The sequence below is a fragment of the Dendrobates tinctorius genome, unplaced genomic scaffold, assembly GCF_039654945.1.
Source record: "Dendrobates tinctorius isolate UK_male_01 unplaced genomic scaffold, ASM3965494v1 ptg000209l, whole genome shotgun sequence".
Taxonomy (NCBI): domain Eukaryota; kingdom Metazoa; phylum Chordata; class Amphibia; order Anura; family Dendrobatidae; genus Dendrobates; species Dendrobates tinctorius.
The window spans coordinates 7,389,355-7,404,323 of record NW_027361876.1 but is presented as its reverse complement, the minus strand read 5'-3'; the positions used below and the strand labels follow the sequence as shown (position 1 = coordinate 7,404,323).

Sequence of the window (14,969 nt, the reverse complement as noted above, 5' to 3'; positions counted from 1 at the left end):
AGAACACTTTGCGTAACTGATCCCTCATTCTCCTCAAAGAACCTATTCAGGGAGATCCCAATTGACTCCAAGTCAATAACCTGAAGCCAGAAAGCATTCATAGACCACATAGTGACATTTGCCGGAAGTCTAACGGAGCAATTAATAGTAATTACTAGCGGGGAATGATCAGATAAAAGTCTAGGTAAGTACTCCACTTTTTCTACTGCTGCAAGGATGCTTTCCGTGCCCAGGGCCATATCAATTCGCGATGTGTTATGTGTTTTAGAATAACAAGAAAACTGCCTTTCCCCAGGGTTCTTATGACGCCATACGTCCAATAACGACATTTATTGTATAAGTACCCCAAATTTCGACTGATGAGAATCCGCCGTCGCCGCCCCTGGTCTAAGTTTGTCCCAATATGGGTGTATAATGTTATTAAAATCCCCTACACATATTACTGGCACATTCGGTATCTTATCCACAAATGCTGCTATCATCTCCAGCACTTTAGTATTAAAGGGTGGTGGAATATACACTCCAATCAGTATCATTTCCTTAGCCATTAGTTTACAGTGAAGTGCCACCATTCTGCCCTCCCCGTCCACCCGAGATGTTATCAGTTCAAATGGTATAGAGTTATGAACTAGAACACTTACTCCTCTAGCATAACTGGAGAAAGCAGAATGAAAGCTAGATCCTACCCACGCCCTATTTATCAGTCCCGTTTTCCCTTTTTCTAAGTGCGTCTCCTGCAAGCAGATGATCGCCGGGGATCGTGTGCGACAAAACTCCATCACCGCTGCTCTTTTAGTGGCGTCTCCCAGACCCCTCACATTCCAGGATAGTACATGAACTTTGTTATACATCTTACTGTAAGGCAAATGGCGTAATTGAATACCTCCTCACTCCGTCCTCCCATAAAACATAGCTGCTTCTGAACCGTAGTGACATATACATATATGGGAACCCACCTGCTGATCACAAATTGCAATATAAAAATAAAGTTATCATTGTCTAACACATTAGCACCTGGATCAAATAATAGGAGACGTGCAAACCCCTCCCACCCCAAGAAAAGAGAACAGAAAGAAATAAACCCCACAAGAAACAGCAATATAGAAATCCTTCTGCAAATAACAGAGGGACAAGGGCACCAGTCCATCCTTCAGCTGTACAGGAAGCGACCACGAAAAAAGGAAGGATACAAACAAAAAAAAAAAAAAGGGTGCAACAAGAGCAGTCTACCGTGCCGATCTTCACCCTGTGTTTCAACCGGATACAATGCACAGTATTAAAGTTCCACTGGGCCGTGGATAGACATCTTTATAAAGAAACCAAAAACATACTACCGGCAAATACCGATGGCGAATACTTTTATATGAAATCCATTTCTTTTATGAACTCCGGCGAATCCTTTGCTCATTTTGCTCAATCCAACGAAGTGCATCTTTCGGATGTTCGAAGAACGAAGTTTCTCCCAGTGCTGCCACTCTCAACTTTGCTGGGTAAATCATGGAGTACGGGATTTGGAGATTCCGCAGTTGTCTCTTTACATCGCAAAATTGGGCTCTGCGCTTGGAGACTTCGATGGAATAATCCGGGAAAAAGGAGACATCGCGGCCATTGTAGGTAGTTTTTCCTTTAGTACGTGCTGCTTTCAAAATGGCGTCTCTGTCTCTGTAATGCAGCAGCTTTATCAGTACCGGCCGTGGGGGAGCTCCAGGTGGTAATGGTCTGGTGGGGACCCTATGTGCTCTCTCCACTGCAAAGAGCGGGGTCAGTCCATCCGATGCAAATAATTCACGCAACCAGTTCTCGAAAAACTCTGAGGGGTTATTGCTCTCAGTTTTTTCAGGGACCCCAATAACTCGGACATTATTCCGTCTGAGCCTATTCTTCAAGTCATCTGCTTTAGCTTGCAAAGCTAATATTTGTTGGTCATGTCTGCGGGTGTCTCGTGTTACCTGTGGGAAAGCATCCTCCATGTCCCCGAGTCTACCCTCCGCTGCCGACACCCTGTCACTCACTTTTTGCATGTTCTGACGCATAAATGATAGTTCCTCCTTAATCTGTCCCATCTGAGTTCCCAGAGATGTGAGAGTAGAGCCATATTGTGTCACAGCCATAAATACGTCCCTCAGTGTAGGTTCTGTGTTGCCAGGAATAACAACTTCGCTGTCTGGATGAGGTATCTCTTTAAGTACCATGGCTCCCTCTGGTGGCTCTTCTGTGCAAGTGTTCATTTCCATATTATCATCTCTGGAATCTTCTCCACCATCAGCAAGCACCGAGAATCTGCTGCCCTGCGCTGCGGTGACTTCCCCCCTGCCCTCCGATCTCACTGGGGCCTTACTTGGAGTTCTGGCAAAGCCTGCCAACTTCTCTGCTGCACTGAGAGCTGCCTGCCTCTCTGACCTGGTATTTGCAACCTGCATGACGGCGCCATCTTGGATTCCTTTACCAGCTCCCACCGCTGCCTCCTTTTGCTTCTTATGCATGCCCCCAGCCATCTCTGCAGCACCCGGTGATCCCCGCGTGTTCCACACTCTCTGCCCAGTCGGTACTGGCGAAAATTCAGCAGTTGTGAGGCCCAGTGGATATACAGTGGGGCAAAAAAGTATTTAGTCAGTCAGCAATAGTGCAAGTTCCACCACTTAAAAAGATGAGAGGCGTCTGTAATTTACATCATAGGTAGACCTCAACTATGGGAGACAAACTGAGAAAAAAAAATCCAGAAAATCACATTGTCTGTTTTTTTTTCATTTTATTTGCATATTATGGTGGAAAATAAGTATTTGGTCAGAAACAAGCAATCAAGATTTCTGGCTCTCACAGACCTGTAACTTCTTCTTTAAGAGTCTCCTCTTTCCTCCACTCATTACCTGTAGTAATGGCACCTGTTTAAACTTGTTATCAGTATAAAAAGACACCTGTGCACACCCTCAAACAGTCTGACTCCAAACTCCACTATGGTGAAGACCAAAGAGCTGTCAAAGGACACCAGAAACAAAATTGTAGCCCTGCACCAGGCTGGGAAGACTGAATCTGCAATAGCCAACCAGCTTGGAGTGAAGAAATCAACTGTGGGAGCAATAATTAGAAAATGGAAGACATACAAGACCACTGATAATCTCCCTCGATCTGGTGCTCCACGCAAAATCCCACCCCGTGGGGTCAGAATGATCACAAGAACGGTGAGCAAAAATCCCAGAACCACGCGGGGGGACCTAGTGAATGAACTGCAGAGAGCTGGGACCAATGTAACAAGGCCTACCATAAGTAACACACTACGCCACCATGGACTCAGATCCTGCAGTGCCAGACGTGTCCCACTGCCTAAGCCTGTACATGTCCGGGCCCGTCTGAAGTTTGCTAGAGAGCATTTGGATGATCCAGAGGAGTTTTGGGAGAATGTCCTATGGTCTGATGAAACCAAACTGGAACTGTTTGGTAGAAACACAACTTGTCGTGTTTGGAGGAAAAAGAATACTGAGTTGCATCCATCAAACACCATACCTACTGTAAAGCATGGTGGTGGAAACATCATGCTTTGGGGCTGTTTCTCTGCAAAGGGGCCAGGACGACTGATCCGGGTACATGAAAGAATGAATGGGGCAAAGTATCGTGAGATTTTGAGTGCAAACCTCCTTCCATCAGCAAGGGCATTGAATATGAAACGTGGCTGGGTCTTTCAACATGACAATGATCCAAAGCACACCGCCAGGGCAACGAAGGAGTGGCTTCGTAAGAAGCATTTCAAGGTCCTGGAGTGGCCTAGCCAGTCTCCAGATCTCAACCCTATAGAAAACCTTTGGAGGGAGTTGAAAGTCCGTGTTGCCAAGCGAAAAGCCAAAAACATCACTGCTCTAGAGGAGATCTGCATGGAGGAATGGGCCAACATACCAACAACAGTGTGTGGCAACCTTGTGAAGACTTACAGAAAACGTTTGACCTCTGTCATTGCCAACAAAGGATATATCACAAAGTATTGAGATGAAATTTTGTTTCTGACCAAATACTTATTTTCCACCATAATATGCAAATAAAATGAAAAAAAAAACAGACAATGTGATTTTCTGGATTTTTTTTTCTCAGTTTGTCTCCCATAGTTGAGGTCTACCTATGATGTAAATTACAGACGCCTCTCATCTTTTTAAGTGGTGGAACTTGCACTATTGCTGACTGACTAAATACTTTTTTGCCCCACTGTAAATACAGGGTGAGTCGTCCAGAGCTCTTACACTTTGCAGCCGCTCACATGTCCAGCCAGGCCACGCCCCCATCCTTGCCACTTCTGACATCACCTGCCTGCTGTGAGTACCGCCCTGGTGGTTTATGTACGCCACGGCCGTGGCGTTGTCTGACTGAATGTGGACAGGTTTGCCTACGAGGAGATGCTGCCAACGAAGGAGAGCAAGGAAGATTGTCCTGATCTCCAGAAGGTTGATGGGCAGAAGAGTCTCTTGGGCGTTCCAGCGCCCTTGGGCCGTTTTCTGATGGTAAACCCCCCCCCCAATCTTAGGAGACTGGCATCGGTGGTGATGACCTTCCACTGAGGCAGAAGAAAAGACCTTCCGCAGAGAACGGACGCCGGCAATGTCCACCAAGTCAGCGATTGTCTGACTCTGAGCGGAAGAAGAATGGGACGGTCCAGAGAAAACGAGGTTGAAAAGAAAAAGATTAAATGCGGATCTGAGGAGATCCCGGTCCGCCTCCTACAGACACTAAGCACAAACTGAGGTGCTTGGTGCCTGTCGGTGGGTGTATACTGCCGGGGAGGAGCCAATTTTCTTGTTTTGCATAGTGTCAGCCTCCTAGCAGCATACACCCATGGTATTCTGTGTCCCCAAATAAGGCGATAAAGAAATGAAAATTATCGTCACTGGTTTGGTATAACTGGATACTCATACACACATCTATAATACGATGGTATTGATGCTGTTTTAAAGGCAAAGGGCGGTCACACTAAATATTGATTTGACTTAAATTTCTCTTTTGCTCATTCACTTTGCATTTTCTAAAACGATAAAAATATGGTATTAATACTTCTATTTTTGGAAGCATTATTATTCTGCAGCATGTTTTCCTCACCTGGCTAAAACTTTTGCACGAGTCATTAAAAGGACAAAACTCAGCCCTGAAAGGCCCAGTAAATACTTAGACAAAGACCTTGAGGTGACAATATGCTTACCATGACTTGGATGAGTTCTTTTCCAGTCTGTCTTTCCTTTTCCATTACCTCTTTAGACTTTTCAAGAGCCGCTGTCCTTTTTGTTAGCTTGTCTTTGGCATCTAAGATTTCCTTCTCTAATGTTTCTCTCTCCAGCTTCAGTTTCTCCAAGCTAGTGACAGCTTCTTGTTTGTGAGTTGATAATTTTTCAAGGTCTTGCTTCATCTTTTCTGCGGATTCCTTAAGACTGGTCAACTCTTTCTCTTGTTTTGAAATTTGTTCCTTGGATTGGATCAAGGCATCTGATTTTTTCTGCACCTCCTGCTTCACATTACCAACTCTGTTAACAAGAAACACATTAGATAAAAGATTGTTCGGGATCTGTAGTGCACCACAGAATAAACCACCACCCTTCTTATTTAAAGCAGAGGATGAGTTTGGTTGAGGGTTGTCCTGTAAGGTCACTGTAATAAAAGGGGTTGTCTACTTTAGATAATCACTTTTCACAAAGATACATCAGTTTATGTTTGTAAGGAGCTAGCCACTGGAACTCATCATCATTCATGAGAATGCACAGCCTTCAGTGTTCTTTGTCTCCAAACACCCATCTGTTGAGGAAACTGCATCTGGTCCATTTACTTCAATAAACTGTGCTGCAGTTCCTTGCTGTATAGGGATCTAAGTGCCGCACATCAGGGAAAGACTTTACGGTCTACAGCACTGAATTATTGCTGTTATCACTTTATTCTGTGAAGGTCCTACCTCTTGGACCAGTACAGATCCAGAGAATGAACATTTCGGGGTGATTTATCCTTACTGGGTGCTATGACTAAGAGCCAATGCGGTCTAAAAAGCATTACTGTTGAGCTTTCTTCTATCGGATATGATGCGGAATTACTTTTTATTGACTAAAAAAAATGTTGTATTTTATGGCAAAATAGTATGTTTGTTTCTTTTCCGTCGGGACCCTGGTCCAGTGGCTGCTAGATCAAAGTCCTTCAAACCTCCTCTAACATGCAGGCATCTCTTTGGAGAGTAGGCCTGGTGTAATATAATGCATGCAATCTGCCACAATGACGACACTGCCCAAGACCTACTAATCAGAAGAGGCACTGGGGTTCCAGGAAAGTAGAAGGTGGTTTGCATGGTTCTGGTGTGGCAGACAATACTTCAACTAACTCCAATAATAACAGCTGATTATATGCAACACAATAAATGTGAAAAAAGAGCCCTTACAAGACATACAAAATACTTAAGAAATTAAAAAATAAAAGTGCAGTCATGAGCCTTCCAACACTCCTAGCAGAGACCTTATTCATAAAAGGGAGCTATGACTTTAGTATAGACATTGGGGACAGTTCCTTACATTGCCTTCTCATCCTCAAGCTGTTGGACAAGTTCTGACACTTTTAGCTCCAGTTGTGAGCTCTGCTGCTTCTGTTGCTGAAGATCTTGCACACATTGCTCACGATTCGCTTTTACGCTTGTTAGATCTACTTCCAGTTTCTGAAGAAAATACAATGTAAAACATATAAACACCACCATATATAACACACATTAAAAATGCTTAAAGTGAACCTGCTCTGCAGGATTTGTGCTCAGTAAACTACACACAGTGTCAGGTCGGTGCCGTTATACTGATTAACATGATAAGTGTTTAATCTGTGTTTGTAGTTTTCAGTTAGTGAGATTCTCGTGCTCCTGGGCGGCCTGTGGTTGCTCTTTATGTGGTGCTCTGCTTACATATTCATCTGTATTACTTCTGGTAAGTCCCTGATCCCTCAGTGATCTGTCCTGTATTTTACACATTGCACAGAATATTGTTTAACAAAACAAAACAACCTCAAAAAAAAAAGCAAAACATTCATCAAGTCAGTGCCCGTGCTGTAGCATGATACGATGGATAAAATATCCATGAATTAGTTTGATCATATAATTTTGTTGGGGGAAAAAACCCACACATTATATTGATCAAAATGACGCCAGCAACCACGCCTGCACAGTAGCATCTATCGTGTTCCAATAGATGGTGCTGCTGCCATCTTGTTAGAGATTTAAAAAAAATGGCTCCATCAAAATGGCGCCGGGGCAGCACCTGCTCAGTAGCATCTATCTGCAATCCGATAGACGCCACTGCGCAGGCACTGCTGAGGCCCCCTTGATGGAGCCAATTTTATTTCCTCTAGCAAGATGCTACTTGCAGGCTCGGCCGCCGCCATCATTTTAATTAAGATATAGTTTTGATGAAAAAAAAAAAAAAAAATTATGAGTACCGTAAATCAAATGAATACATGCATCTTATGGGTGCGAAACGGTGGCTCAGTGATTAGCACTGCAGCCTTGCAGCGCTGGAGTCACAGGTTCAAATCACACGAAGGAGTACATCTGCAAGGAGTTTTTATGTTCTCCCCGTGTTTGTGTGGGTTTCCTCCGGGTACTCTGGTTTCCACCCACACTCCAAAGACATACTGATAGGGAATCTAGATTGGAGACAGTGCCGATAAGGTCTGTAAAGCGCTGTGGAATTATTGGCGCTATATAAAGGAGTACAAAAAAAAATAAAAATCTTATGCTACAGTGCAGGCGCCGCCACCTTCCTGATGACTATAAATATTTTTTAAATAAAATTCTATGCAGTATGTAAAATAGGGGGCAGGTCAGTGAGGGATCATTAACTGAAAACTACAAATACAGATTAAAAAACAACCACAGGACGGATTTCATCACCCCAGGTATCATGTTAATCAGAATAACAGCTCCGACCTGACACTGTCTGTAGGTTACTGTGCACAATCCTGCTGACAGGTTCCCTTTAAAAAACTACCAAATAAACACAGTCACAGCAACCCTATGTGGCCACCATTCAGCACTACAAAGACAACCCTAGTACAAAATACATTATCTAAAATAAGCCACAATGCACTGTAAAATGGAAAAATATATAAAAATGCCAAGTCAGTGAACAATCCTCCAAAATATGACGGGGTGAGCAATAATAATCTCTAAGTTTTAGTTACACTGTACCCAACATAACGGAGGAAAGCAAAACTCTCACATTGGCCGCAGCTAAAATAATAGAAAATATGGTAGAAGATGATTTAATAGAAACAGGCTGTGTGGCTGCACAACATGGCTAGAAGATTGGTTGGGTCCTCATGCATACCGGTGGCAATGGCAGTTTCAATGGCTAGCAGTACCATTTGGAGACCCATCACATTTAGCCCTCTAGATCTGTTCTCTAGCCACACACTTGGTGGTCCTGTAATTACATTGATCCAATATATTTCAGGACAAAATTACAGCAGTTGACAGTACAGTGCTATTTTTCCAGAGTACTGATAAATCCAAGTAAACTTAATGTGGTTTATAAGTGTTTAATTAAATATGTTAACAAGCACACTCCATTTCAGTGTCATGGTTTCCATAATGAAATATGAACCGAGCTTAAGAAGACAGCTATCCAACATCTGGAGTACTAATCAATTGAGCTAGAAGGCCCATAGAAATGCTCATGTGGAAAACATGCAAATGGGTTGCTATGCAAGTCAAATAGAAAGGGGTGACCTTTACAAACAAAAAAATAATTTTGCTATTCGCTAAAAAATCCTTTTCTCAGCAATCTCATTTTGGGGGACAGAAATTGTAGTTTATAGCTTTTGCCACTAAGAGGTAGACACTAAGTAAAAAAGTGTTAGTTCTTCCAACCAGCTATACCCCTTCTACAGGCACGAAGATAAATCAGGTGGAACAGAAGCAGAAGTAGAAAAAACTTGTAGGACATCAAAAGCAGTTCTTAGGGGTGGGAAGAGAAAGAATGATCACACAGTACCATGCGATCTGGAGAGGCAATGCAGGAAACAAGTTAGGGCCCTATAAGGAATTCAGGAAAAAAAAGGCTAAGGTCTACTGTATATGAAACCAGCTCTGTGTAAACATATTACAGAGAAAAATTGTGCTCCAGTGCAATTGGCCATTCTGTAAAGGGAGCAGGACACCATGTGAATGTACTTCATCATGTCATTTTAAGACCAACTGTGAAGAAAATGAAATTGACATAAGGAGAAAGGGAGATGCCCTTGACATATGAACGGCTGAAAAGATCCTTAGGAAACAGAAAAGGGTCACTCCATCCAGAAGGTCCCCGAAAAAGAAAGTGAATGAATTAAGAACCCGAGTAATGTTCTTATGAAGAAATAGACTAATGGAAAAAATTTTATATATATATATATTAGCAAATTCAGTAGCCAAAGAGGAAGAGTGACGAATGGAGAAACCTTCATTCACAGCAGCACATAGGAACTTGCTTGCTTCATGGTGGATCTGGGAGAAGATAGCCTCTTCCGGAAAAAATCTGCATCCTAGTTTGGAACACTGTATTCAGATCAGTTTAAACTAATAGTCCTAATTCCAATGAATACCATTGTAACCAAACCAAAAAATAAAACATAACTTTGAATAAATTCATAAAGAAAACGGATATATGTGCATATAATTTATTCACATACATGATTAAAAGCACACCATACCCCTAACAGGTTATATATATTGGCATTACTGGGAATAAATGAAAAATTCCACTAATGTACAAGTAAATTCCCAATGCGTTCTCAGTATGGTGGCGTAAATGGCTATGTTACTAAAAAAGAATTTAGTAAGTTTAGATGGAAGTGTGGACGAACCGGAAAGAGTGCCCCGTAAAAGCAGACAGCAAAAGGCTTGGGTCAGAAAAGTGACCAGGTTGGAAACCTGCCTAGGCGATGCAAGTCTAGAGTGAGAAGAAGCAATGGAGTGCTTTCTGATGGATGATGTTTAAAGGAAGCAAAATGGAAATACAAATCAATAGCTTAACTACTTTCTGCAGCATCTTGTGCTCGACACCAAAATCAATCAATTGGAGTCTATAGGATCTAGACTGCTCAGAAAACGCAGCAAATACTTTTTTTTTTTTTTTTTTTTTAGTGAAAAAAGGTACGGCAGGATGTGAAACCAATTTATTTTTGTGATTTTTCCTAGTTTAGACCAATATCTCTTGGTCTCCACACCTGAGAATGGCAGTTAGAATTAGGGTCCCGTCACACATAGCGACGCACCAGCGATCCCGACAACGATATCACCTTGTCAGGATTGCTGGTGTGTCGCTACATGATCGCTGGTGAACTGCCAAACAAGCAGTTTCACCAGCGATCAGCACCAGCGACATGCAGGTAACAAGCGACTCACGTCACTTAGTTACCCACTGTGTACCTTAGTTACCAGCGCGCTGGTGCAGGGAGCTGGTAACCAAGGTACACATCGGGTTCCTAAGCGGCGCGTGGCACTTAGAAACCCGATGTGTACCTTGGTTACCAGCTCCCTGCAGGCTTGGAAAGACGGGCCCTTGGCTAGGAGGTCGTCTAGGTATGGCAAAATGACCACGCCCTGAGAGTGCAGAATGGACATGATAGCCATCATGATTTTCGTCAACACTCTGCAAGCCTTTGCGAGGCCGAAGGGCAAAGCTGTAAACTGGAAATGTTCCTCGTGGACAGCGCAGCCCAAGAACCTTTGGTGATGGGGGGCGGGGAGGAAATCAGGATATGCAGGTAAGTATCCCGGCTGTCGATGGATGCTAGGAACTTCCCCATCTCCACCGAAGGGATGAACGGAGGGACTCCATCCTGAAGTACCGGATCTTGACAAACTTGTTTAGGAGCTTCAGGTCCAGAATGGTCCGCACCGTCCCCGTCCTTCTTCAAGTTTAGAACCCCTCGAGCCTCTCGTTTTTGGGACCGGAACAATGATTCGGTTTTGGCGAAGTGAATTGATGGCTCGGTAGAAAGACCGTGCCTACGCCTCTGTTTTGGGGGGACGAGAGGGGAAGAACCGTGCTGGAGGGCGGGAAGAAAATCTTGTAACCGGAAGACGCCAAGTCCCTGACCCATTCGTTGTGAACGACGGAGAGCCAGGTACAGCGAAATCGGAGTAGACTGCTGCCTACTCTGCTGGTGTTGACCGGATAATGCCGTGGGTCATTGAGCCGAGAATCTATGGGACCTGGCTCCCTTAGATCTGGATTGCTTGGGACAGTTCTTCCATGACTGGCTGGACTTACACGAAAGCTGGGGGCCCCTGTCTCCACGGGTGGAGCGCCCCAAGCCGGAAGAGGTGGCTGTATTGGACCAAATGGGATTGCCGCGAAAGGATCGGAAACATCTGCTGATGCCGAGGAAAAGGATGTCTAGTTTTCTGTTGGGGGAGGAATTTACTTTTTCCTCCTGTGGTACAGACACGTTTGGGATTTTTTTGGAGGCAGAGTCCATTCACCATTCTCTGAGCCACAATGCTCGTCTAATGGAGATGGCGTTTGCGGCTGTAAGAGGGGCACAGTTAGCAGAGTCCAGGGAAGCGTGCACCAAATAGTCCCCGGCTAAGAAGATTTGATTTGCCAGATCCGCTGCCTCAGGGGGAAGATCACTAGGTCACTATCCTGAATGGTTCTGGTCAGGGTATCTGCCCAAGAGACTAGCTTTAGCTACCCACGTTGCGGAGAAAGAGGGAGAGAGTTCGGAGCCCGAAACTTCAAAAACTGAACAGGTAAGATTCTCTTTAATGGAATAACCATCTGGCAAGGATAGGAGGGTTTTGGTGGACAGGCGTGATACCGGTGATGTCAACTGGAGGAGATTCGGCCCATTCCTTCCGCAGATCCGATAAAAATTGATATCTTGCTTCAAGCGGCTTCTGACTTGCGAAGCGTTTGTCCGGTCGCTCCCTATGCCGCCGAACTTTGTCCTTAAATTCGGAATGGTTGTAAAAAAACCTATGAGAGCGTTTTGGTCCTCTTGAAGGACACCGTGTGCTCCGGGACGGAATTAAAGTCCTCGTCATTCTTCACAGTCTGGACTACTGTCTCAATGAGACTATCCACCGTCGCCTGATAATCCGGAGAATTTAGATCAAGCGGCATATTGGTATCAGGCTCAAAGTCCTGATTAATGAGAACCCCGGTTGAGGGGGAGCGGGAAACGGAGCTCATGTATGCCGAGGCACGAGAGGGCCAGGGAGACGTGCTATGGATCCGTTTACTAGATGCCTGTGGAGTTTTTCACTGAGAACGGCCCCTGAGAGGTAGAGGAACCTTCTAAGACAGGCAGGCACATGCCCCGACCCGTGGCGGGATCTTGGAGGGACTCAACTGCTTTAGTCAGAGAAGCCATGAACTGCGACAGTGACAAAGCCCGCTCAGGGGGACTAGGTACACTGGGTTCGGTGGCGGCTGAGGGCTCCTGAGCACAATAGGGATCATAGGCCTTGCAGAGTGGTGTACTTTGTCCCCGTGGTAACGCAGGCTGGCACGTGGTTCATGAGGTGAAAAACACTGTATGTGTGTTGTTAGCCTTTTTGGATGTTTTAGAGAGAGACATGGTATACCCCAGAATGTTCCTGATACTGCGGATATACCCAATAGGGAGGACTGTGTCCAGTAAGCCCCAGTGATTATTGCAGAGAAGAGCTAATGAGGCTATTGAGTGTATATGGCGCAACCCAGAGGTCTTACCCTGGTCCTTTGGCCCTGTGTGAGCGGTCCTCCTGGTCCACTGCATTTTTATGAGGTACAAGCAGGCTGTACGTGTAGGGAGCCGGCCTGTGGATAAAAATGACTGCTCTGTTCGGAATTGCAGAGGGACCATGAGGAGTGCCACCGTCGTGCGACCAGGCTGCACGTGTGGAGAGGCGGTGGTCGGGTAAAGATGGCCACTGAGAATTGCAAGGGGAAGTCTTGCTGTGTGTGGGATGCGCTAAGAGGAGGGCGGAGCTGGCGCCGCAAAGTCCTAAAATGGGCAGAGCACCGGGTTGCGGCCTAGAATAGGCCCAAGCCGGGGCCTAAATTTTGTACGCTGGTCGGAAATGCGCCTGGAGGAGAGGGGACGCCAGGGGGATAGCGCTTAAAGAGCAGTTGCAGGAGCCCTCTGTCGGTGCTGTCGCACTCACTGTACCGTGTCCTGGTCCCACACTTACCAGAGGTGTGCGTCCTGGTATGGAACCACCGCAGCCAGGACCCGGACTGTGGAAGCGATCCTGCCTTACAGGTCAGCTGTAGCTTGGACGGTGCAGGGAAACTTTCCATCCACCATCCCTTTGTCAGAGAGGTGGAGAAGGACCATCCGCCTTCCTTCCATTGCAGTTATTCATCAGTCGCGATGCAGTGGGGGCCGCACGGACACCATAAGAGCCTCTGGACATCCAAGGGGTTAATTCCCCCAAGATGGGACAGGGCTGTTGGTCCAGCTGTAATAAGCTTGGAAGCAGAGGGGTGTACATGGAGGCGACACTCCATGTTCCCATCTGTTCCTTAAGGGATCTGTCGCCCCCTGTAATCCTTTGATGATGTTGAAAATAAAAATAAAAATAAAAATAAGAAAGCTATAGATGTGGTGTGAAGATAAGCACACATGTGCCTCCTACTGACACCAAGCTTGAACTGGTTCAGCTGGAACCAGTGTGTGTGGTGTATACTGCAGAGGAGGAGCTAATCTTTTTGTGTCTACTTAGTGTCAGCCTCCTAGTGGCAGTAGCATAAAACCCATGGTCCTGTGTCTCCCCATAAGGCGAAGGAGAAAAGCAACAGAATGCTTCAATAAAGCTCGCTCACCCACTCGCTGATTTAGAAATACATTGATCGTGTATACCCCAGAACAAACCACTGATAGCTCCTACTCTCTGGCCTCCCCTCTAGCACTCTGGCTCTGCTCCAGTCCATCCTACACTCTGCTGCCCGACTAATCCACCTGTCTCCCCGCTATTCCCCAGCCTCCCCCCATGCCAGGCCCTTCACTGGCTTCCTATCGCCCAGAGGCTCCAATTCAAAACCCTAACCATGACATACAAAGCCATCCACAACCTGTCTCCTCCATACATCTGTGACATGGTCTCTAGGTACCTACCCGCACGCAACCTTCGATCATCTCAAGATCTCCTTCTCTACTCCCCCCTTATCTCTTCTTCCCACAACCGCATACAAGACTTCTCCCGTGCTTCCCCCATATTCTGGAACTCCCTGCCGCAACACATCAGACTCTCACCATCAACGGAAACCTTCAAGAAGAACCTGAAGACTCACCTGTTCCGACAAGCCTGCAATGATCCTCGGTCTACTGAACCACAACACGACCTGCTCTACCCTCTCCTACTGTATCCTCACCCATCCCTGTAGACTGTGAGCCCTCGCGGGCAGGGTCCCCTCTCCTTATGTACTTGTGTGTCCCTTGTCTTACACATGTTTATTATACTTGTCTATATTTCCCCTTTTCACATGTAAAGCGCCATGGAATAATGGCGCTATATAAATGCATAATAATAATAATAATGGCTGAATGTGATGAGCTTTATAGTTCTACCATTACTACAGCTCTACTATTCACTCAAGGAGGAGAGACCGCCTGCCAGAAACTAGGAAGTGAAATCGACTGGAAAGCTGCGTGTTGCTCAAGAGATAGCTTGAGAATAAACCTTTAAAGGTAAATCTGCACTGCCAAATGTATAAGATGAAGTAGGAGCAGATACTGCATCTGGTACTTTTGGCAGCGCAGATTTGCCTCCACATTTCTACAGTTTCAAAAGGATCCAAAGAAGGCTTTAATTTGCATATGAATTAAAACTTATTTTCTCAGGCACTGTGCCAGTAACCGGTACAGTGTTAGTATGGTTGTTAAAAGGGCTAAGTCTATATTGACCATTTAAAATGCATTTTGAGGGAGATAGACTTCTTTTTACTACTTGTTGTCCACCTCATAGTAGCAGTTCTAACCCACGGTCTCGTGTCCCCCAAAAACAT

At 45.2% G+C, this 14,969-nt stretch overlaps 1 protein-coding gene across 3 annotated transcripts in view; it reads right to left on the bottom strand.

Annotated features, from left to right (window-relative positions):
• The window catches only part of EEA1 (early endosome antigen 1), a 278,411-nt gene that overhangs the window by 66,231 nt on the left and 197,211 nt on the right, over positions 1-14,969 (bottom strand). For all 3 annotated transcript variants that reach the window (XM_073554267.1, XM_073554268.1, XM_073554269.1), the window contains 2 exons: positions 6,522-6,661; positions 5,177-5,495 (listed from right to left, as the gene is read on the bottom strand). In XM_073554267.1, coding sequence (XP_073410368.1) covers positions 5,177-5,495; positions 6,522-6,661 — 459 coding nt within the window. The remainder of the gene's footprint in view (positions 1-5,176; positions 5,496-6,521; positions 6,662-14,969) is intronic.